This window comes from Myodes glareolus, chromosome 9, assembly GCF_982192425.1.
Source record: "Myodes glareolus chromosome 9, mMyoGla1.1, whole genome shotgun sequence".
Lineage (NCBI taxonomy): Eukaryota > Metazoa > Chordata > Mammalia > Rodentia > Cricetidae > Myodes > Myodes glareolus.
In genome coordinates, this window is record NC_142034.1 from 4,347,646 (window position 1) to 4,371,550 (window position 23,905).

At 56.2% G+C, this 23,905-nt stretch overlaps 1 protein-coding gene across 1 annotated transcript in view; it reads left to right on the forward strand.

The window, feature by feature from the left end:
• The window catches only part of Dnah17 (dynein axonemal heavy chain 17), a 117,430-nt gene that overhangs the window by 46,130 nt on the left and 47,395 nt on the right, over positions 1–23,905 (forward strand). Inside the window, exons 34-54 of the mRNA XM_087909708.1 lie at positions 261–392; positions 844–1,004; positions 1,580–1,736; positions 2,597–2,701; positions 6,378–6,535; positions 6,887–7,025; positions 7,178–7,405; positions 7,638–7,775; positions 8,720–8,852; positions 9,443–9,570; positions 10,179–10,327; positions 14,634–14,916; positions 15,015–15,188; positions 15,355–15,562; positions 16,027–16,192; positions 18,613–18,715; positions 19,721–19,868; positions 20,246–20,337; positions 21,545–21,706; positions 22,427–22,591; positions 22,976–23,167. Coding sequence (XP_087765834.1) covers positions 261–392; positions 844–1,004; positions 1,580–1,736; positions 2,597–2,701; positions 6,378–6,535; positions 6,887–7,025; positions 7,178–7,405; positions 7,638–7,775; positions 8,720–8,852; positions 9,443–9,570; positions 10,179–10,327; positions 14,634–14,916; positions 15,015–15,188; positions 15,355–15,562; positions 16,027–16,192; positions 18,613–18,715; positions 19,721–19,868; positions 20,246–20,337; positions 21,545–21,706; positions 22,427–22,591; positions 22,976–23,167 — 3,321 coding nt within the window. The remainder of the gene's footprint in view (positions 1–260; positions 393–843; positions 1,005–1,579; positions 1,737–2,596; positions 2,702–6,377; positions 6,536–6,886; positions 7,026–7,177; positions 7,406–7,637; positions 7,776–8,719; positions 8,853–9,442; positions 9,571–10,178; positions 10,328–14,633; positions 14,917–15,014; positions 15,189–15,354; positions 15,563–16,026; positions 16,193–18,612; positions 18,716–19,720; positions 19,869–20,245; positions 20,338–21,544; positions 21,707–22,426; positions 22,592–22,975; positions 23,168–23,905) is intronic.

Consider the following 23,905-nt stretch of genomic DNA (forward strand, 5'->3'; position numbering starts at 1 on the left):
TGAACAGCCAGTTCTCTTAACTGCTGTTTCTACTGAATGCACATGCTCCTCCTTCTCAGGGGCCCCATAGTATCTCCACCTTGGAGGAGAGGAACTTCTCCATTTTTTCATTGTGGTAAACAAGGGCTGGTGAACTTATACACACACACGGGGGTGGGGGAATTCTCTGGGACACCCCACAGCCCGGGCATCCAGCCCAGCAGTCCCCCGAGGGTGCTGGCTGCCAGTCAGGGTCCCAGCACGGCCATCCCTTTCCGCAGATCAGCCAGCTGAATGCGCTCATCACGCTGCTCATCGGGAATCTCAGTGCGGGCGACAGGATGAAGATCATGACTATCTGCACAATTGACGTGCACGCCCGGGACGTGGTGGCCAAAATGATCACCGCCAAGGCAGGAGCACGCCTGTCCCCGGGGGCGGGGGGGGGCGGGGGGGCTGGGGAAGCCTGGGAACTGGGATTGGGGCTGGCCATATACTGGAGGAATCCAGCCTCTGCTATCTCCTCCTCCCAGGGAGGTGACAGAGGAGGAAGTTGATGTCCTTCACACACACACACACACACACACACACACACACACACACACAAACACACCTCCACAGCACTGGGATTACAAGCACACACGTCATACTGGCTGACTCCACGTTACACGGTCCTGGGGATTGAGCTCAGGTGTTGTAGACTCTCAGCAAGTTCTTTACCAACATGGCCAACTCCCCAGTGGCAGAAGTGTTTCTCTTTGTAGCAGGCCGCAGCCCGGGGTGTGGGAACAGTTAGCTATAGGATCCAGAGGGGAGCTCCGGGGACTGGCCTGGAGCCAAGACACCCTTGGCGTCCTCCTGCAGGTGGAGAGCTCGCAGGCCTTCACCTGGCAGTCCCAGCTGCGGCACCGCTGGGACGAGGAGAAGAGGCACTGCTTCGCCAACATCTGCGATGCCCAGATCCAGTACTCCTACGAGTACCTGGGCAACACCCCGCGGCTGGTCATCACCCCACTCACAGACAGGCGAGGACCCGGCACCCTTCCCTCCTCACCACACACCCCCTGGACCCCTTCCCCACAGTTCTTCCCACCCTCAGGTCTGAGGCTAGAAGAACCCACATCTGGGTGAGGAGATCCTGGGCTTATAATCCAGCCCAGACTCCGGGGGTGGAGGGCAGCTTTAGACTGTGAGTCCTTGGTCTGACACTGACCGTGTCCTCTTGGGAGTTACTTCAGCTCTCTGAGGTCTTCAAAGCAGGGAACGTGGTACGTCAATCCCCCGGAGTGTGTGAGCATTGAGTAAATTATAGGACAATAACTGCACTCAGCCCAGAAACCGTGTCTGAAGAGTCCAGAGGGCCCACTACCCAAACCCACAGGAGGACCATGCCTGTGCCACACCTGTCCCTCAGTCACATCACAGTGTTCCTGCTCTCTGCCTTTTGTCCTTCGGGGACTGAGCAAATACAATAGCCCTACAGTTAAAAAAAAAAAAACAAAAAACAAAAAACTGGCCCTGGTGTGGAGCAGGTCCTGGGGTCACAGTGCAGAGTGGGCCCTGGTGCACAGTGCCACAGGTGACTGGAGGTCCTTGGCAGGTGCTACATCACCCTCACGCAGTCTCTCCATCTGATCATGGGCGGAGCCCCTGCTGGCCCGGCTGGCACAGGCAAGACTGAGACAACCAAGGACCTGGGCAGAGCCTTGGGCACCATGGTGTACGTCTTCAACTGCTCCGAGCAGATGGACTACAAGGTATGTGGACTCAAGAATGTGTGGTCCCCACAAACAGAACCCTAGGGACAGTGACGAGGCATTCAGAATGTCCTGCCAGTGCCCCCTTTTGGAGGTTCATGTATCCTAGAGGGACCCCTCTCATGGCCACCATTGTCCCAATGACTAGAGACCACAGAGAAGGAGCGAGTACCCGCTTCATGTTCAACATGGGTTTAGGGTGAATGTAGTGTCCTGATGGACTCTCTGAAGGGAACGAGAGATGGGGGAGTCAGTCCTATCAAGCACAGAAACTTCAGGGTCATGTCTACTCAGAACTGAATGGGAGGGGAGAGGCCCCAGCGGTAACAGGAGGGATGTGGGGGCCCTCAGTCTTCAGGAGACTTCCTCCCCTTGGATGAATCCCACAGCCTACGGGTCCCATCCTGAGGCTGAGGACAATGCCCATGACCCCTACTGACTGACGGTCATACCATCATGCCCCCCCTCATGGGCCCTAGAAAAGTGAGGACAGATGACCTGACAAGGGATTTCGGTTTGGACTCCTTGGCTGTGTGGATTACCCTGCAGGAGAAAGAATGGCACACTCATAGTGAAGGGTCCTCCAAGAGCTGGCAGCCCCAGCCCAACTTGGGGGATCCTTCTTTCATGCATAAAATGAGAAGGTGAAGGGGGGGATCACTGAGGAATTTCGAGCTGTGCCTCTGCCTGAGCCTTTTGCTTAGAGAGACACTGGGACTGCACCCGTGGATGGATCAGGTGTGAAAGGATGCTGTTCCTAGGCATATGCCAGATGCCACAGGGGTGCGCTAAGACGCGAACCTGCTTCCTGTGGGCCTCTGGAAGCCTCTCCCTCCCCTGACATGTCTTTCCCTTTGTAGTCCTGTGGAAACATCTACAAGGGCCTCGCCCAGACGGGAGCCTGGGGCTGCTTTGACGAGTTTAACCGGATCTCCGTGGAGGTCTTGTCTGTGATCGCTGTGCAGGTAGGGCCCTTCTGCTCGGTCTGTGGTGTGGCGAGCATTCCACGCCACAGGGTCTGCATCACCACCCACCTGGTATGAACCTTGGCTCCATACCTTCCACAAGCTGAGTAAGGTCCTAGGGGTTAAAACACAAGACGCACACACAGTTACAGAGTTCGAGTCATTCTCAAGAGGAGGAGAATGCCCGTTTATTCAAACTTAATTCAGGGTTAAATACTTTGGCCCCAGAAGTGGAGAACCTCCTCCCAGCCAGGTGTGAGCTTCCAGGCAGAGGGTACCAAGCTGGGAACCCTGACAGACAGATAGGAGGAGATTCAGGGGCCTTTGAGAACCCTCCTTAGCAGGTGAAATTACCATATCAAAGATGGAAACAAGGTTCTGAACTAATCCCCTCCGGCTGACAGAATCCAGCAGAGGCAGCTAGGCTGGTTAGTGTGAACAGTTCTGGCATCCTGTGCTTGGCCTCGAGGAACAGGGAAGACAGGGCCTTATACTGTGGGTCAATGGAGGGGCCTGGAGCTTTGCCCAGCTTCATGGCATCTGAGACACCAGAGACCCTTCTGCCTGTCCACCCCAACAGCTGGGCACTGGGAGGTGGGATAACACAAAGATGCCTTGGACCAGCTCCTTCCCTGGTTCCTAGGGGTCCTCAGTAGTTTACACACAGAGGAAATAGAGTCAGAGATGGCAGCCCCTGTGCCCAGGGAAACAGAAAGGAGTAATGGATACTGGTTGGGGATGCTAACATAGAAAATTACCTTGGGTGTGGTAGCGCATGCCTATAATTCCTGCCACCTTGAGATGCAAAGCCAGGAGGATCTCCACAAGTTCAAGGCCAGCAGACTGGTCAATACAACAAACTCCAGATTAGCCAGGACTATAGATTGAATCTGTATTTTGAAAAGAGAAAGAGAAAGAGAGAGAGAGAGAGAATATTTTATAACCCTTAGTTGCCTTTGTGATTGTACAGTCGGGCAGCAGCCTAAACCCAAGTGGTCCAGAATGTACCATCCCACCGCATAAGCAGTCTGTGTCTCCAGTCTGAGGAAAGGGAGTGACGGCGGCATAGGGCAGCTGGGTTGGTCACAGTTGGCTCTGTCTTACCCGAACGTGGTTTGAACAACAGTTGGCTGCCTGCAATGGACATGCCTGGAACTCAGACTTGTGCTTCAAGAATTAAGTTACAGTGTCTTTATGCATCGGTTGGTTACAGTGTATTCAGTAGATATCCAAGGCTAGAGAAGCCCTTACCTAAGCACAGTTCTGTGAGGAGGTGACCCAGGCCAGACCACTGAGCCTGACAGCCCAGAGACAGAGGACAGCGAAGTGCTTTAGCAGAGGAGGAATCAATCGGTGGAGCTGGGCTTTGAAGAACCTGGTGGTGGTGGTGGGGGGGTGACTAAGGTGACTAACAGGCCAGGGGTGGGTGGGGAAAGTGTGGCCACAGGTCTAGCGAATTCCCTAACAGGGCACAGGACAGTGGTGGGTAATCCACGGCAAGGCAAAAAGGAGCAGGGTCCTCAAACGTGGTGGGAATGGCTATCCCAGCACCCCCAGCTTTTAAACGCACCTGCACGGCCCTGCCATGCGTGTTGAATGGTCATCATCACCTTTCAGACAGGAGCCCCTTGGTGCCCAATAGGCTGGAGAAACAGTGGGTGCTGTGGTCAGCTGAGGCTGGCCTCCAGTCCCAGGTCAATTTGCAATCCCATCTCTGGAGCCCCAGGCCAGAGGACCCACTTTGGAGGTCCTGAGAAGCCAGGCCTAGCTACTTGTCCCAAACCCAGACAGAAAAAGGAATAGTGAAAACAGGAAAGGAAGACTGGGGACAGCGTTCTTGTCCAGGGCGGGGGGGGGGGGGGGGGGAGTTGGGAGCGTGCAGGTAGGGGAAGCGTTAGCAAGAGCTCCAAGGTTACACAGCAAGGGGTGCTGGGGATGGGGGTTCCAGTCTTGTAACAAGACGTTGTCTGTCAAACCTGTTGTTCCTGACACAGAAGTTGACCACCAAAAAGAATTAACCTAAGAAAAGTGAGTCGAATGAAGGCCCGGGCACCCAGGGTTCACCCTGCTGTCCATTACCCACCAACCACCTGTCTGCCCAATGACAAGCCAGAGCTTTGTAACAGCGGCAGCAGCTAATCCTGTTGGGATTCCAGCAGGAAGAGCCAGTGGGGTGGGCAGGGGACAGGTCAGCAGAAAGAGGACCCACAGCCTGAGGGAACCTTACCTCCAGAGCTCTTGGCAGCTCCCCATTCCCCAGTCTGAGAAAGGCCATATGAGTTTGCCAAAGTGGTAGCCACTCCTCCACCCTTCTCATTTGGGCTTAACTACCAGCCCTGACCCAGTATGGACCCAAAGCTCTGCCCCACTTCCAAGTCAGGGAACAAACCCTAGAATGTTCCAGGGAGCATGTCTTGTTTGTGGGCACGAAAGACCTGGGAACAAAATGCTGGGAAGATTCTGGCAGCAGGAGATGCTCCCAGTTCTTGCCCTCTAGTCCTGCCCGCTCCGTCATTACCCACACAGCACTGCCTAGCAAGACCAGGGCAGCAAGCCGTGGGCTGGGCAAAGCTGATGGCCGAGAGATTTCTATCACAAGCCAGGAGCTCCCTCAAGTGGTGATTTTGTGGATTGCATCTGCCTCCTGTAGGTTTCTCTAAAATCCCGAACACAGACCAGATGCTTCCTTGATAAGCAGGCGGTGGCCTCAGAGGCTCTTGGCTAAAGGGACTCTGCTGGGTTCTGATCAGAAAATTGACAGAATTCAGCCACGGTCATGGCCAGAGGGCACTCTTGAGACAAAAGCCTCCCTGCCCCCGAAGTTTTCTCTATAATACCCGTGAGTGGCAGGATCATAGGACAGGGCAGCACCGGCAGGAACCATGGGCAGTGTGAGGGCATTGCTGGTCACAACTGCCAGGTCCTGTAACTGGAGTGGGGGTGCGGGGGGGGCGATAGTCCCACCTGTAAAGGGTTCTAAAACTGGGGTGGGGCCAAGTGGTAGGCGATAGTCCCATCAGTAAAGGGTCTTGTAACTGGAGGGGGGTGTACAGGGGGGTCAATAGTCCCACCAGTAAAGTGCTTGCCACACAAACCTATATAGACCTGAGCTTGATTCCCAGAACTCGTGATATAAAAGACCAGATGTGGGGCCTGGAGAGATGGCTTGGAGGCGAAGTGCACCTATTCTTCCAGAGGACCCGAGTTCGGTTCCCTACACCCATGCCAGCTTTGGGGGATCCAACATCCTCTTCTGACCTCTTTGGGCAGCCAAACACATGTGTACATACAGATGCAAACATACACATAAATATTTTAAGGGGGAGGGCAGATGTTGCCAGGTGTGGTGGACCATACCTTTAATTCCACAACTCAGAAGGCAGAGGGAAGCTGATCTCTTGAGTTTGAGGCCAGCCCAGGCTGTTACATAGTGAGACCTTGTTTCAAAACACAAACAGAATCAGAAGCAGTGCCGTGCAGGGGGAGGTGGGAGGAGCCCTGGGACGCTCTGGCAGCCAGTCCAGTCTACTGGTGAGCTCCACATTCAACGAGAGACCCTGTCTCAAAAACACCCATTGCTGTCTTTCACATACGTGCATACCAACACACATGCACACTCACATTTTCACACACAAATGGTTCCATGCTGTTGTGTGTCTGCGTACCAACTGTCTAGGTAAAGTGTGTCCAAGATGCAATTCGGGCCAAGAAAAAGAAGTTTAACTTCCTGGGCGAGATAATACGCCTCATCCCCACCGTGGGCATCTTCATCACCATGAATCCTGGCTACGCCGGACGCACAGAGCTGCCTGAGAACCTGAAGGCCCTGTTCAGGTAAAAGGGTGGGGGAGGCTAGCAGTGTGAGGGCTGAAGAGTGAGTGGAGGAGCCCCAGGCTAGCTCCCAAGAAGAGTAGGGCTGGCAAGAAGGCAGGCAGGTCCATCAGAAGCCCTGGGACTCCCCAAGTGAGGGCAGTTCCCCACCTGAGACACTTCTGTCCATGAGTATTCTGGTTAGAGCAGGCGTGAGGTCCGGAGCTTCCTGACCCGGATGTGTGAGGCTGGAACCTAGCTCCATGTGTCCAGGCTGACTGGCAGGGACACATACTCCAGGGAAAGAGGGACAGGTGGCAGCCGAGGAGCCAGGAGAGCCGAAGTGGGGAGAGACAGCTGCTTGCTCACCCCCAGGCCCTGTGCGATGGTGGTGCCCGACTTTGAGTTGATCTGTGAGATCATGCTGGTGGCCGAGGGCTTCCTGGAAGCCCGCCTGCTAGCCCGGAAGTTCATCACCCTCTATACCCTGTGCAAAGAGCTGCTCTCCAAACAGGTGCGTTCTTCCAGTTCCTGGGGAATCCTGGTCAAGTCTCAGGGGACCCACACTTCTGTTTCTGCCTTCCCTAGCTCTGAGAGCCACTCAGCCTGGAGCTGCCCGCTGGCTACCATAGAGGTGCGTTCATATCCCTGTCCCTACCCCCACAGGATCACTATGACTGGGGCCTGCGAGCCATCAAGTCCGTGCTGGTGGTGGCCGGCTCCTTGAAGAGGGGGGACCCAACCCGGGCAGAGGACCAGGTGCTCATGAGGGCACTGAGGGACTTCAACATCCCCAAGATCGTGACCGATGACTTGCCCGTGTTCATGGGGCTGATCGGGGACCTCTTCCCCGCCCTGGACGTGCCCCGGAAGCGAGACCTGAATTTTGAGAAGGTAATCCTCGCCTTCCCCCCCCACCTCCATCCACCCTGAGAAGCCTGGTCTTGGCTACCAGGATCCTGGGGCCATGAACTGCTTCCTGCTCCCCAGCCAATCCTGGGTTTCAGAACTCTGAGGGTCACAGAAGGATCTGGGGTTGGGGCTCTGGGTGGCCTTAATGTCAACGCTTGGAGGCTCACCCACACCAAAGGCCGTCTTCCTGCTCCGTCTCTGCCTTATCCCCCAGATCATCAAGCAGAGCATTGTGGAGCTCAAGCTGCAGGCGGAGGACAGCTTCGTGCTGAAGGTTGTACAGCTGGAGGAGCTGCTTCAAGTTCGACACTCGGTGTTTGTCATTGGGAACGCAGGCAGTGGCAAATCCCAGGCACGTCACCAGCATCTGCCTGTTGTCCCCGCCCCCCCCCCCCACTCCGCCCTGTCACCTGCCACCCATACATTCCCACCTGCCTCCCCGAGGCTCCCCCACTCACATACTCCTGTCTCCTGGCATTGCTTGAGGCCATGGCGAACCCTGGAGGGTGGCACCGAGTGACACCAGTGGCAGTAACTCTGGCATATTCGGAGCCAGTCACGTGTCTGACCATATACCTCCAGGGTGGGATGCTTAGCCTCTTACCAAGACCCATTTCTGAAGACAGAGGGACCAGGGGACAGCTCAGTTGGTACAGTGCTTGCCTCACAAGCACAGAGACCCGGCCCCCAGAACCACATAAGAAGCCAAGCATGGAGGGCTGGGCACTAGAGGGGTGGAGACGGGAGAATCCCTGGGGCTTGCTGGCCACCAGCCCTAGCTGGCCTAACTGCTAAACTCAGGCACAGGGAGAGCCTGTCTCAGAAGGATGTTGATGGTGTTCCTAAAGGTGACACTCAAAGTTATCCTCTGGTGCACATGACAGACACATGTGAACATGCGCACGCGCGCGCACACACACACACACACACACACACACACACACAAAATAACCTTGAGTGTCCTTGAAGCCCATTTCTCTGAGTGAAAGTCATGAGCCATTTTCTTCAGCTTCTTGGTTTTTCTCAATGGATTACTTTTGTAGTGAGCACGGAGCTTGCGTGCTTTTCCAGGCCCCAGAATAGTCTCAGGCTCTCTCTCCAGGGTCAGCAGGACGAAGTCAGCTCCCATCACCCAGTCTGCGCCGCTGTCCAGGGGACACAGACTCAGCAGCGCCTGCTTCTCAGTTCACTAACATACCTGGGGCTGCAGAGAGGATGGCCCCGCACAGACTGTGTGCCAGGCTCTGGGGCAGATGCTGTGGGCATTGAGTAAGAGAACAATTCCTACCCTGCCAGGTCCTCAAATCCCTCAACAAGACCTATCAGAACCTGAAGAGGAAGCCGGTGGCGGTGGACTTGGACCCAAAGGCTGTCACCTGTGACGAGCTGTTTGGCATCATCAATCCAGCGACCAGGGAGTGGAAAGATGGTAGGCAGGGCGGGCTGTGAGGAATCACCTCTGGGACAGTTGCTGTGCTCAGGGCAGCGAGGCTTTCTGAGCCACCCCCCCCCGCCCCCCGCCCCCGGCCTGGTACCTCAGCAGGCTCCCTGGAGGAGTCACAGCCACTGCAGGAGAGATAGCGGAGCCGGTGCTGGGGCGCCTGGGGCACAGTGCTCCTGCACTACCGGGCAGGCAGGCAGGAAGCAGGCGTGAAACTGACTCAGGAGTCCAAGTAGAGCCCCTTCCCTCAGGGAGACCCACAGGTGAAGCTGCGCTGAGTGTGGCAGCCTCCGGCTCCTCTGGAAGAGAAGGGTGGCCGTCTCCCCACAAAGGCCTCAAAAGAGGGGTCGACGGTGGAGAGGGATGGGAGGGTCGGAAGAAGGCAAGGGCAGAGGTGTGGGCAGAACTATGAGGAGCAAGAAAATCCCTGTTGTCCCTTTAAATGGGGACCAGCCACCTCTGAGAAAGTGAGAGCAAGGTCAAAGTCAGATCCACCTGGGCATGAGGGAGTGAGCGGCTGGCATGCCATTTAGCTCCTCGGGTGTGGCCATGCATGTCACCAGCCTGCCTCCCTACAGGCCTGTTCTCAACCATCATGCGGGACCTGGCCAACATCACGCACGATGGTCCCAAGTGGATTGTCCTCGATGGGGACATAGATCCCATGTGGATCGAGTCCCTCAACACAGTCATGGATGACAACAAGGTGGGTGACCCTGGACTCCTAGCTGAACCCCCTCATCCCCACCGTGAGAAGGGACGGTGTGGGAATTTACATGCAGTGCTAGGGGTAGAGGACGGAGCAGGGTGGCTGGGAGGGAGCCTGTCAGGAAGTCCACACAGAAAGTCATGAACTGCAGACAGCACCTGCCACAAGGTGTTCTCCAATCAGGACACTGATCCATGCACTCCTGAGCCCGCCCATGTTTCTGCCTCAGTGATAGCCAGAATACAGCTCGGGGCTCATCCTCCAACTCACAGATGCACATCATAGCAACACACTTGGGAGGTAGAGATGGCTCCAAAATAGTCTAGACGCAGCTGGAGAAAACAACTCCTCTCAATACCTGGAGGACGAGGCAGGAGGATCGTGAGTTTAAGACCTGCCTGGACTGCATAGCGAGACCCTGTCTCAAAGACAGGGATGGATTCCATTAGAGGGGAGAGTTATGGTTTTTGAAGGGATGTCTGTGTTGGCTAGGAGCCAGGCAGGCATGCGGGGGCTGGAGGTAAGGAGAGCTGAGAGGCATGGATTCAGTGTGGTCTGTGTGCCTGCCTCAATGGCTCCTCACTTAGAGACTGCCGCCTCCCCAGGTCCTCACCTTGGCCAGCAATGAGCGAATCCCCTTGAATCGCACCATGAGACTGGTGTTTGAGATCAGTCACCTGAGGACAGCCACCCCAGCCACTGTCTCCAGGGCTGGCATACTCTACATCAACCCTGCTGATCTTGGGTGGAACCCGTGAGTAGGACTTGGACTCTCTTTATTCCAAACTGTGGCAGAGAAAGTGGTCAGGGGGCTGTGGTGTTGTGGCGTATGCTTTCACATACCCATCCATGCACATAAGTACCACGGGGGGCCACTCCACCTCATGTTCAGTGGGCTGTATCAGAAGGGTACACGCTTGTATGTGTTCACCTCACTGTCGCTGCAGTGAAGGGGTGAGAATATTACAGAAACGCGGTGACACCACCGTATGGCACCTGGTGAACCCCTCTGGTATAAAAGCTGGGCGCTCAGGGTGCTGGGATAAGGAGGGGCTGGAGATACTGCTGACCCTGAAGAATGAACTCAAAGCTGTCACCAGATCGGGCACTCAGGAAGGACAGGATCTGGGTTCAGATTCCCAGAGGAGATCGGGCACCTATGGGGAGGCCCTGGGTGAATGAAGGCTGAGGGCCAAGAAGAAAGAACCATTTGTGACGTGAAGAACGGTTCCAGCCTTGCCTGTGGACAACATGTGGACAATAAGGATGGGGGTGGGGGAAGGCATGAGATGAGGGTGGGGGAAGGTGTGGGGATGAGGGTGGGGGAAGACGTGGGGATGAGGGTGGGGGAAGACGTGGGGATGAGGGTAGGGAAGGCGTGGGGGTGAGGGTGGGGAAGGCGTGGGGATGAGAGTGGGGAAGGCGTGGGGATGAGGATGGGGGAAGACGTGGGGATGAGGGTGGGCGAAGATGTGGGGATGAGGGTGGGGGAAGGCGTGGGGATGAAGGTGGGGAAGGCGTGGGGATGAGAGTGGGGAAGGCGTGGGGATGAGGGTGGGGGAAGACGTGGGGATGAGGGTAGGGAAGGCGTGGGGGTGAGGGTGGGTAAGGCGTGGGGATGAGGGTGGGGAAGGCGTGGGGATGAGGGTGGGGGGAGGCATGGGGATGAGGGTGGGGAAAGACATGAACTTGAGAACGCCTTGAAGTCTTAAGGAACAGGAGATTTGATGCTGATATTTTCCTATTTGAACATGTGGCCAATGATTGGCAGAATAGTTAAACTTCAGGAGACACAGAAGGAGCAGTTTGGAGCCAATGTCTTTAGTCGGCTGGAGTAGAAATCCACCCATGTTCTAGGAACTATAAGCTCAGGATGGATACCTGAGCTGGAAATGGGCATTCACCATCAGTTCATCTGCCCATCTGTCCATTTATTCATCCACCCTTCCACCCACCCACCCACCCAGCAATCAATCTGCCCACCCACTTACCTACCCATCTGCCCATCCATTTATCTGTCCATCTACCCAATCATCAACCCATCTATCCATCCACCTATCCCCAGTCCATCTGTCCACCTGCTCCTTTCTTCACACCTTTTGTGCCAGTGGAACCCTGAACATTCCATGCTGGGAAAGTTGATTTTCCAGGAGAGACATGGGTCATGATTGCAGATGTCAGTTCTCACCCAACTTGCATTGTCTTGGAAGAGAAACAGATACCCAAAAGTAATCTCAGAAGAGACACAAGGGGCAGTGGTGAGCTGCAGACGCTCTGAGGAGAAACTGCAAGGAGCAGGATATTGACAGGGTCACACCCGAGAGACAGCAGGCTCAAGGAAGGAAGTTGGCCAGGACCTGGCAGCCAGGTGCTCATCAAGAGGGAGCCGTGGAACACTGGGGCAGCCGCCAGCACAGAGGTGGCCCTGGAAGTAGCTGTCTGTGAGAGTTCTGAGTTTAAACTTAAGTGCTGGGGGGCGGGGGCTGCGAGAGAAGGGAGATTTGTCAAGGTGAGGCCCAGTCTTGGGCACAGGGAGCTGGCCTGAGGTGTCCAGGCACACACATCTGCGGTAGAGAGAAGGAAATGGAGTTCTACTTCAGTGCCTTGTCCCTCTTCAGTGGGAGGTGTGATGTCCGCGGGGAGGCAGACTGCAGAGCCAGGCCAAACTTCCAGAGGGCGCTGAGGAGGATGGCCCCCTGGCGGGCACAGGACAGGGACATGGCCAGACACCAGGGGCCTGGAAGCTGCTGAGACAGGAACCTCAGAGTCATCTGCCCAGAAGTACTGGCCAAGTTCCCGGCACAGTCGTAAGGAAGAGCTGCACACCTGGTAGCCCCTGAGAGCAGCCCATCCTCTGAGAGCTGAGACCGGAAGCCCAAGGTCAACGATGGCGGCACACTGGATCCTTGGAGGCTATGGCACAGGATTGAGCCCAACTTTTACCAGTTCCTGGTGGCTCGTGACCACCCACGACTGTCTCTACCTGGCCCTCTGCCAGCACCAGATTCAGGGTCCACTGAGGCTCAGGACAACCACATCTTAAGATCCAGACCTTGATTGTGCCCACGAAGTCTCCCTCCCTCTGTGAGGCCACTCACTTAGTTTCTGGGTGGGAATGGAAGGGCCGCTGTTCCGTCCCTTGCAGCAGCTTGAGTTTTTGGGGAGAACAGAAGACAGGAAAGGGGGAGCTGAAGTGGAACCCAGGTAGAAGAAGAAGTGCAAGGAGGAAGAAGTCAAGTCCTGGTCACATCAAGAAATCCAGACATCAGGACACAGATGGCTCTAGGATGCAGGCGATGGGGTCAGGGGACACAGCAGTGGGAAGCAGGCAGGAGAGCCAGAGGTGAACTTGTGAGGACAGAGGCAGGAATTGGACACACTGGGGCGTCTGGAGCAATCGGCAGAGGAAGAGTTCTGCTGAAGGAACCACGAGAGGCAGGTACAGGGTCCCCACGTGGAGCAGCAGCCCTCAAGTAGGACTCCCACGGGAGCCGGCCAGCAGCCGGCCAGCCCACGGGGACATAGGCCGATGACATGCCCCAGTCACCTCTGGGAGTGAAGCCAGAAGTGCCTGACTGTGTCAGCAAGGCTGACCTGCGTCTTCAGGTATGTCTGCATGAGTGTGTGCGCAGATGGAACCCAGCATGCAGGGGACCGTGACCCATGACATCACCAAGGGAGTGTGACATGGGAGTCCTTAACTCAGGCAGAGATGCAGCAACCTGAGTCCAGACCTGCGTGCCAGCCCACCGGACTGAGGACCACCCTACGTGTGTAGTTCACACCCACACTGTGTGTGGGACATAGATGTGAAGGCTTCTCTACCACACCAGTGTGCAGGTGTTGGGGTCCAGGCTCAGCTTCCTGTCCCCACAGCAGAGCAGGAGGCAGCAGGACCTCCAGAAGGCTCGTGGAGAGGCCCGTGGGTCCTGGCTGTGGACTGTGGCCTCGCGTTTCATAACACGAGCTTCCTGCTTATGCCTCGGGCATCCTGGAAATGACGCACGCCCTCCGCTCGCTGACCCTCGGGGGAGCCCGGCACGATTTATGCTTTTAGCAGATAGTCCTCTGGCACTTGCCACGGACCAGGCTCCCCTCTGTGGGCTTTAAACAGAGCAGCCTGCGCCGTCCTCTGGAGAGGGGGTGACGTAAACACGATGGGGTTATAGATGAGAAATCTGGAACCCAAAACTGTTGAGTGGACTTGCCTCCCGCTGCATCTGGCTATGGTCCACCAGGCGAGCCCAGGCAGCCAGCTGCAGCTTCCCTGCCCCTCACAACCATGCTGGCGTGTGACACTGTGCTGTACAGTGTGGAGTAGGTCGCAGGGGTCATCTAGTATATGGACTTGGACTCTTCCGATAAATGTGCCATATAATGTCTACACATATGTGTATGTATGCACACGTCTGGATTCCAGCCACTAACTGGGTCCTCCAGTCACAGCTGGATACAGAGGTCTGAATGATGTCATCCTTAGCAGCCTGCCCGCCCCCATTCAACCCCCAGATGACCTCATGAGATCTTCTCCTAGTCCCCAGCCCTTAGTATTAACTTCAGCCGGGGGAAGACGCTTCCTAGGTGGCAATCAGAATGACTGTCTGGAGACTGGGGCTGTAGTTCAATGGGTAGAGCGCTTACCTAGTGTGCGTGCATGGTTTACCTAACACCACGTAATCCAGGCACGGTTATTGTCGGCCAGTAAGCCCAGCATTTGAAAAGTGGAAATAGAAGGCTCATATGCTCTCATCCTTGGATCCCTGGTTTGATGACAGCTTGGGATTCAAGGTACATGGTCGAAAGAAGTGGGGAGGGGGTAGGCAAGTGGGTGAGCTGGTCCAACCCAGTTGCCTTGGATTTACATCACTCCCAAAGCTACCGATCCAGAGGAGAAACCCAGACGCCCCACCAGCCCGGCATCCCCATCAGGCCCCCAGAGGGTCTGCAGGGCACTGCCACACGGGAGGCTAAGTCATATCCCCGCGTCCCTGGCCACCCCCCACCCCCAGCGATGCAGAGGGCCTCTAGACTGTCTGACAGCGGCTGTCACTCCCCATCAGGGTGGTGAGCAGCTGGATCGAGAGGCGCAAGGTGCAGTCCGAGAAGGCCAACCTGACCATCCTCTTCGACAAGTACCTGCCCACATGCCTGGACAAGCTGCGGGTGGGTTTCAAGCGGATCACCCCCGTGCCCGAAATCACGGTCATCCAAACCATCCTCTACCTGCTGGAGTGCCTGCTCACGGAGAAGAATGCCCCGCCCGACTCCCCCAAGGAGCTGTATGAACTCTACTTTGTGTTCGCCTGCTTTTGGGCTTTCGGGGGCGCCATGTTCCAGGACCAGGTGACAGGAGCCCTGGGGAGCCTCTATCCAGACCCAGGCCACCCTGCAGCTCCCTTAGCTGAGCCCTTGGGCTCCTCCTTTTCTTCCTGTCCTTCCAGCTCATTGACTATCGAGTGGAGTTCAGCAAGTGGTGGATCAACGAATTTAAAACTATCAAGCTGCCCTCGCAGGGGACCATCTTCGACTACTACATTGACCCCGAGACAAAGAAATTCCTGCCTTGGACAGATAAAGTGCCTGCCTTTGAGCTGGACCCTGACATCCCACTGCAGGTAATCCTTCTCCAAAGCCATGGCCTGGATCCTCCCATGCAAGTTGCAGCAGGACCTCTTAATGACGCTGGGGACTTAGACACCCAATGGAACCTGTACACCAGCTGGAACTGGATCTGTCATCCCTGCTGTCCGTTAGCCATGCCCTTCTCCCTCCCACCCCCAGGCCTCCCTAGTCCATACCACAGAAACCATCCGCATCCGGTACTTCATGGACCTACTCATGGGGAAGGCGTGGCCGGTGATGCTGGTGGGCAATGCTGGCACAGGCAAGTCGGTGCTGATGGGGGACAAGCTGGAGAGCCTCAGCACCGATGACTACCTGGTGCAGGCCGTGCCCTTCAACTTCTACACCACCTCAGCCATGCTGCAGGGTGAGAGAGCCCGGCCCCATCCTCACACCTGCCCACCTGCCCACCACCTCCCACTGTAGGCCTGGGGCCTTCTGAAGGCTATAGTCTTGTCCCCATGGAGGCTCCTGCGTGGTGTCCTGGGCAGATGCTGCAGCGGTGGCCAGTAAGGTCCTTGAGGGTCCCAGAGATGGCTGATCCTCAGCTGAAATAATCTCACGTCAATTAGGGGTGGCCCTAAGGTTGAGCCAGATCAAGGATCCTGCCACCTCCTCCTCTAATGGTGTCTTAAAACAGAGGCTGAGTTGAGTGGCAGATGGTGGATCATGGTGGATCCCCGCTGCCTATGACATGCCACTGAGGGTCTCTCTCTGGGCCAGGCGCATCCTGCAATCCTGACCCCTCACCTCCAGCCAGTAGGGCCCTGCATTGTCTAATAACACCAGTTCAGGATGTGTGGGTAGTCGACGACCTTCTGTCCTTCCCAGGGGTGCTGGAGAAGCCTCTGGAAAAGAAGTCAGGGAGGAACTATGGCCCCCCGGGCACCAAGAAACTAATCTACTTCATCGATGACATGAACATGCCTGAGGTGGACAAGTACGGCACTGTGGCCCCACACACCCTGATCCGCCAGCACATGGACCACGGGCACTGGTGAGGGGCAGCGAGTGGGCTGAGGACCTTGGTGGCATCGCTGCCGCTCTGTGGGTAGTGAGGCTAGAGCTGGGCAGCCACATGTGGAAGAGGAGAAGGTTGGGGCTAGCAGTGAGACCATGAGATCATGGGGGTCACGGGGCAGGGTCAGCGCAGTGGAAAGATCATTCGGGTCCATGTCAGCAACTGTGGCCAAGACCCCCCAAAAGGGAGAACAGACGGGTTCCCACTCAAGGAAGTGGTAGGCCAAGGGAGCATTCTGAGGAAAAGCCCGAGCCCGCCACAGAGGAGCCCTTGGTGCGTCACAGATGCCCGTTGGAGAGCTGGGAGGCAGATGCCGTTGGGACTGCTGAGGGACTTCTCGGCAGAGCAGCCTTGGCTGAGAGAAGGCCATGCACAAGGGGCTGGTGACAGGAGGGAACGCGGCTTAAGGATGGACTTAAGACGGAAGGGAGGGGGTGTACATGGCACCTTCCACCTGACACATGGGGTACTTACCTCTTCAAACCAGGAAGCAGCCTGGGCCAGAGCTGGGAGTAGTTGAGATAAAAAAAAAAAAAAAAAAAAAAAAAAAAAAAAAGCAGATAAAACCCAGAAGCCAGTCAGTAGGCTCCCAGAGCCCCCCTCAGGACTGCCCAGAAACGGGGGCGTCATGCTCAAAGGGGAACCAGGCTGCCTGTTCGAGGTTACAGTCCTAACACTCACCCCACAGTCCACCTTTCTCCATGGGCAGCACTGACCCATGGGGCCCAGGAAAGAAGATCTCAAAGTCCCTGAGCTGTGGGCACAGTCACCTACTGAGAGGGTGATGGCATAGCCCAGGGGTGTCTGCACGGTGGCCCTCACGGCAAGCGCTGTTGAGTTGGTGAAGGAGAAGGCAGCAGTGAGGTGGTAGGGTGCTCCCCTCCCTCCGGGGGCTCCCCTGTGAGGCTTCTGGAGACTCAGTGGCAGCCTAAGCCCCACATGGACCCCTGTAGATCTCTCCACCAAACACTCAGAAGACCCCTGTGCTCTCTCCGCCAGAGAGGCTCTCTTGCTGGTTAATCTCCAGATGCAGCTCAGCCCAGGTTTTCTCTGAAGAAGCTTAAGGAAGGGTAGGAGTGGCTCGATTTGTGTTTTCAAAACACCCCAGCAGGAGAGCTTGCCACCAAGGCCAACAACCGGAATCGGCCCATATACACACACAGTGTGGCAGAACCTCCCTACAGAGGAAGTCCAGGTGGCCCGCAATGGCGGGGACAAAGGGACCCTATTGCAGTCATGTCAGGAAAAGGCACGTTTGGTGCCTGATCCACGGATTACGCAGGGACCCCGGTTCTGAGGGAGGTGGGGCAGAGAAGGGCTTCTCAGACAAAACTTTGGAAAGCCAAGCTGGGGGCAGAAAAGCTGCTCCCATGACTGACATCAAACTTGTGGGAATCTTGTTCACCAAAAGCAAAGCGTAGGCCAACATAATAGTTAGCAGTTGGGGGAACCCTGACAGTGTGCCCAGTTCATGGAGGGGCAGAGGAGCCGTCTGGAGAGTACGAGCAATTCCGGGTTCTAGCAAGGGGTAGCAATCACAGCTGGGGGCAGTGGGAGGCACACAAAGAGGTTCAGCTTCACATCAGGATAGTGACATCAGAGTGCTCAGCTCCCCTAATAGTGAGAGGCTGGGGACATGGCTTGGAGGGTAGGGTGCTGGCCTAGCAAGCAGGGGACTCTGGGTTCAGTTTTCAGCAGTGGATAAACCAACCGTGCCCTAGCAGTGTCTGCTGGTAATCCCAGCACCTGGGAGATAGGAGCAGGAGGATCACAAGTTCAGGGTCACCCGTGGCTACTCAGGGAGTTAGAGACCAGCTGAGGATGCCCGAGACCAAGTTGAGTGATCCATACTGAGCATGTGTGTGGTGGCACGTGCCTTTGATCCCAGCCTTCAGGAAGCTGAGACAGGAGGATTACCACCAGTCCAAAGACAGTCTAGGCTACCTAATAAGACCCTTTCTCAAAACATGTGCGCCAGTGCATACACGCACGCGCGCGCACACACACATACACCACACACACACACACACACACATACACACACACACACACAAAGGTACTCGTGGGGCAGGGAGCAGTTTTGGCTTGCCACCCGATAGGTGCCCTTATGGTTACGCTTGCCAGGTGGGCTCCTGCATTCTGGCGGTGATGCCAAGTGAAGGCAGGAGTGGCAAGGTGCCCAGTGGTCGTCCAGTCCGACAGGGCAAACCTCCTCCCCCTGAGAGCTGGACAGGAGCTCAGGACCATTCCCAAGCTCCCCTCAAGGCACGGCATGCAGTCAGCTCTCTCGCCTGACGCTGCCCCCTAGTGGTCTTCCTTAGGCACACACAGGGTGATGCTGGGGAGGGGGGCTTCTCTGGGCCTGCAGTGCAATGTTCCTACTCCTGCCCCCACAGGTACGACAGGCAGAAACTGACGCTGAAGGACGTCCACAACTGTCAGTATGTGGCTTGCATGAACCCTACTTCTGGCTCCTTCACCATTGACCCCAGACTCCAGGTAGGCAGAGGTCTAGCACCTTCTGCCAAGTGCTGAAGGCAGCTCTAGCCCCAGTTTGGGGCGTTAGCGCTCACTTGGGTTGCCATGCTCCATAAATCTCACTAGCCTTGCAGTATCAGGAAACTGAGGGGAGCAGAAAGGACCCCGGAAGGCTGCCAGATGTGCCAGGTGTGGTGGTGCACACCTGTAATCCCAGCCCTTGGGACATGGAAGAATTAATGAGTTCAAGGCCAGATGGGCTCCATTGCCAGCCGCGTCTTGGAACGCCAAAGGCTGGGGTTGCAGCTCTGAGGAACACTTGACTAACAAAGCACAGGGCGCAGGATCCCCGGTGTGGTTTCGCAGATGCCCAGCTGCACCTGAATTTCCGATAATTTACAAATACCATTTTTCTTTTTAAAGATTTGTCTATTGTGCATACAGTGTTCCACTTGCATGTGTGCTTGCAGTAGGCCAGAAGAGGGCGCCAGATCTCATTATGGATGGTTGTGAGCCACCCCGTGGTTGCTGGGAATTGAACTCAGGATCTTTGGAGGAGCATCCAGTGCTCTTAACCTCTGAGCTGTCTCTCCAGTCCACAGATACCTTTTTATATCCGACGCTGGAGACAGACTTAAACCCCAAAGTTATTGTGGAGTGTCAGGGGCCCAGTTTTAGCAGGGCATCATCTAGCAGGAGTACAGCTGCAGCTGTGCCCAGGCCGACTTTTCAAATAACCAGAGTCATAGGGACCCAGGATATCCCCCGAGACCAGAGCCACCGGGACCTGGGAGACACCCCTAGACCTGGTGTGCTCCGTGCTGTGCCTCTGGGAATGTTTCTCGGGACGATGTGCATGGCTGCTTCACATAGAGTGGGTGTCTCATGTGATTCTCCATGCGTCTTTACTATGCCCCCCCCCAAACATTAGACAGTGGCAACAGGGTCCGCTCTCCCCAGAGGGTTAGCCATGGCCTCCAGCTCTTAACTCGGCTCCCTGACAGAGGCCCGTGCTTGTCTGTGCAGCGCCACTTCTGCGTGTTCGCCGTGAGCTTCCCCGGGCAGGACGCCCTCATCACCATCTACAACACGATTCTGGCACAGCATCTGTCCTATCGCTCAACACCCATGGTGATCCAGAGACTGAGCAACCATCTGGTGACTGCGGCCCTGGGTAAGCCGAGACCGCCTCCTCCCCAGCCAGCCGGTGAGACCTACCGCTTTATGGGCTGGCAGGTCTTCCCATTCCCCCCCCACACACACTCCCCGGTAAATATTTTATCTATCCTTTGGAATCGATCTTTTTTAAACGGTGCTATGTTGCAGCTCAGAGAGACGTGAAATCCGATTGTCGGGGGTGGGGGGAGTGAGGGAGAGGAGGGGCAGTTTACAACAGCCGCGAGCGAGCACCCGCCCTCCTCAGAGAGCATCGCAGATTTCTTGGTTAAATCGTCACCATTGCAGTCCATTTGCTTTAGGAACTTTAAGCCCTGCGCTTCCTGAGGGCCATTAAGAGTCGGTAAGAATCGATGTGCCTCTCTCCTGCAACAGCCTTGCACCAGAAAATTGCGACGACGTTCCTTCCCACGGCCATTAAGTTTCACTACATCTTCAACCTCAGGGACCTCTCCAACATTTTCCAGGTACTGCCCTGTAGCTGTGTGTCACGTTGCCCCTGGCCACGTCCCTGGTCCGTGGGGCTCTCTTCCTCTGTGGTGCTCAGAAGGGCAAGGGAGATGAGCGGGGGCCGATGACAACGGTGACATTAAGGATGGTGGGTGATGGTGGCCGCGGCGATGGTGGCAATGATGATGTCGGTCACGTGATGGCAGGGATATGATGGTGGTGGTGGTGGTGGTGGTGACGGGCTGAAGATTACAAAGGATGTAATGATGAAGGTGATGTCATAGTCCCTCGTTTAGTGACTGCTCAGCCTGAACCAGGCATTAGATTTACCATTTATACACCCGCTGTCCCCTCAGCTCATGCCCTCCATCTGACAGATGGGAAATCTAAAGCTCAAGGCTAAATTGTGCTGGTTCCTTCCCGCTCCAACCATCGGCTCAAAAGTCACAGCCTCGCAGAGGCCTCTGCACACCCGTGTCCCTCCCACTGTCCTGTCTGCTGCACTCACGGCACAGTGTAGCATGCCCTTGTTCTCTTCTCTCCCCAGTGGAACGCAAGCCCCAGAAACACAGGGACTGTCTTGCTACCATGATGGTCCCACAGCCCAGGGTGGGGGTTTGGCAAGCAGAAGCCTTTTAGCTAACACCTGCCAAACTTGTCGAGGCTTGCCAGTACCCTCCCCTCCCCAGGCTGGACCCACACTGCCTGAACCTGAGCTGTGGCCTCTGAAAGCCTGGCCCTTGTCAATGTCCGCACCACCACCACCTTGAATGCACCCAATCACAATTCGCCTCCCTGTCCTTTCTCCCTACCATGCGCCTCATTAGAAAATGGACCCCTAACCCTGCCTTGGGAGGAAGACTCCCTAGGCCTCCCAGGACACAGACACACCCTTCAGCCTCTGAACTGTGTGTGTATGACCCCCACAGTGAGTGGATTTCCTGGTCCCAAGCAGAAGCCATGAAGTAGCTAAGTGGATCGCTCCCTAGGGATGTAGCCAGTTCCCCCACATTCCTTCCAAAGGCGGTGCTTGACTTGCCCTCGCAGCAGAGGTAGAGCTGCTGGCTGTCCAGAGTGGGGGCAGAGCTGGCCGTGCACCGTGCGTCTGGGGCAGGGCATCTCCATCCAGAGGGGAGCAGAGCTGACCATGCACCGTGTGTCTGGGACAGGGCATCCCCATCCAGACTGGGGCAGAGATGACCATGCACTGTGTATCTGGGGCAGGGCATCTTATTCTCCACAGCAGAGATTCTGAAAACCCCACTGGACCTTGTCCGCCTTTGGCTGCATGAGGCTGAGCGGGTGTATGGGGACAAGATGGTTGACGAGAAAGACCAGGAGACCTTGCGCAGAGTCACCATCGCATCCACCAAGAAATACTTTGATGTAAGTCGAGCCGCCGGATTCCCTTGATGTGCCCACATCCAGTTCAGTGTCCAGGGCTAAGGATGCCCACAGCATTCTCTAGGAAGAACCTTTGTTGGAGACAGGGAGACCCATGTAAGGACCCCAACATGTGGCAGTGGGTCCAGTAAGAATAAACCAGAGCTGGAGAGATGGCTCAGCAGTTCTCCCAGAGGACCTGGGTTCAATTTCTAGCACCCACATGACAGCTCACAAACTCTAATAAGGAGGGAGGGAGGAGGGAGGCAAGGAGGCAGGCAGGGAGGGAGGGAGGGGTGAAGGGAGAGACAGGGGAGAGGGAGAGGAAGAGAGGGAGAGGGAGGGAGGAAGGGAGGGAGGGAGGGAGGGAGGGAGGGAGGGAGGGAGGGAGAAAAGGAGGGAGGGAGAGGATGAATTAGCCATTCGGGAGAGTGGCTTCCTGCCCTCCACCTGTATGGGGCACAGCTGCCTCAGTCCTTGGCATCCCCTGGCCCGTCCCATATGTTTTTGTACCATCCATTCTTCTCCACGGACCACCCCACGGGGACGGCGCGTCCAGTGGTCTGTAAGGGCTGACAGAGTCATGGTTTGAATCACTGGAGACATGGCCTGGCCTCCTACAGGCCTCATGGGCCCCCCTAGGTAGGTGTGGTGACCGTTGCTGTCAGGCAGCTGTATATCCTTGATGGAACAGAAGCAAAGCATCTTGTCTCTTGGCCCCAGGATCTCGGGGAGGAACACTTATTCGCCAGACCCAACATCTTCTGCCACTTTACCCAAGGGATCGGTGACCCCAAATACTGCCCTGTCACGGACGTGGCTCAGCTGAACAAACTCCTCATGGACGTCCTGGACAGCTACAACGAAGTCAATGCAGTCATGAACCTGGTGGGTACACTGGTGATGGCCGGGGCGACAAGGGCCGGGGACATAGATTCCCCTCCTGGGTCGCTGTGCCGTGGTATTCCTTATACACACAGAGACCTTTCGAGGTCCCTGGTGGTGGACCAGTTTTGGTGGGTGCCCAAAACTGCTGTGTTGTCAGTCCTAAATGTAATTTACAAACAAAGCCACCTTTGAAACCACAGTGCAACAGGGGCATGAGCCATTAGCACCTACCAGGGATTAGTGAGAGCCTGTGCTCTCCTCAGTGTTGGCCCCTGCAGGTGACTTCCTCTGAGCCACAAGGTGGTCATGTGACCTTGGTGAGAGCCTGTACCCTGCCCTCCACAGGGGTAACACAGGGGTGACCCCTCTGACCTCCCTCTCCAGGTGCTGTTTGAGGATGCAGTGGCGCACATCTGTAAGATCAACCGTATCCTGGAGTCCCCTCGGGGAAACGCCCTGTTAGTGGGCGTGGGCGGCAGCGGGAAGCAAAGTCTGTCACGCCTGGCTGCCTACATCAGCGCCCTGGATGTCTTCCAGATCACCCTCAAGAAAGGCTATGGGGTCCCAGACCTCAAGGTGAGGGCTCCAAGGGAGGCAGGGCAAGGGCCCACTAGGCCCCTTCCCAAAGAGAGGCCAACCAAGAGAAACACCAGATGTCTCTGTGACTTGATCCTGTCAGAAAAGGCCAGGACACAGGTGACTGGTGCACAAGGCCCTGTGACAAGATGGAAAAGTGTGACTCAGTTTACCCGTGTTTCACTTTGGTGTGGGAGGGCAGAGTGGAGATGACACACAGAAGTGCAGACCAAGAGTACACTCTTGGTCATGGGTGTACTCAGCTGTCCCCAGTTCTACAGGGCCGCCACCAGGCTTCTCGCTGCATGCCAGACCCCGAAGGCCGACAGCTCAGCCTGAATTGACCGAGTCCACATTAGTGAAGCAGGCCTGCCGTGCCCCAGGCATGCCGCTGGGCCTTCCATTGATTTCTCCTTCCCGAAAGTTGGTCCCCAGGGAGCGTGTGTGTGCCAGTCAAACACTATTAAGCCAGAACAAGTTATCGGAGTGCCGGGGAAGGAACCTGAGATTGATCAGCGCACACGACACAGTCGGATCTGTGTTTGTGCTGGAGCCGCCTCGGCGCGGGGGCCTGGGAGATGCCAGACCTGCCCAGGGAATCCCTGGGGGGTCCTTGCCACGGCAAATGCCAAATGCCGCAGCCCCTGGCCTGGTTGCACAGGTCTGGAGCTCGAAGAGCCTGGTGCCTGGTATCTGGGGTGCAGGTGAAGATCTGAAGGCTCTGGTAGGGAGTGCAGG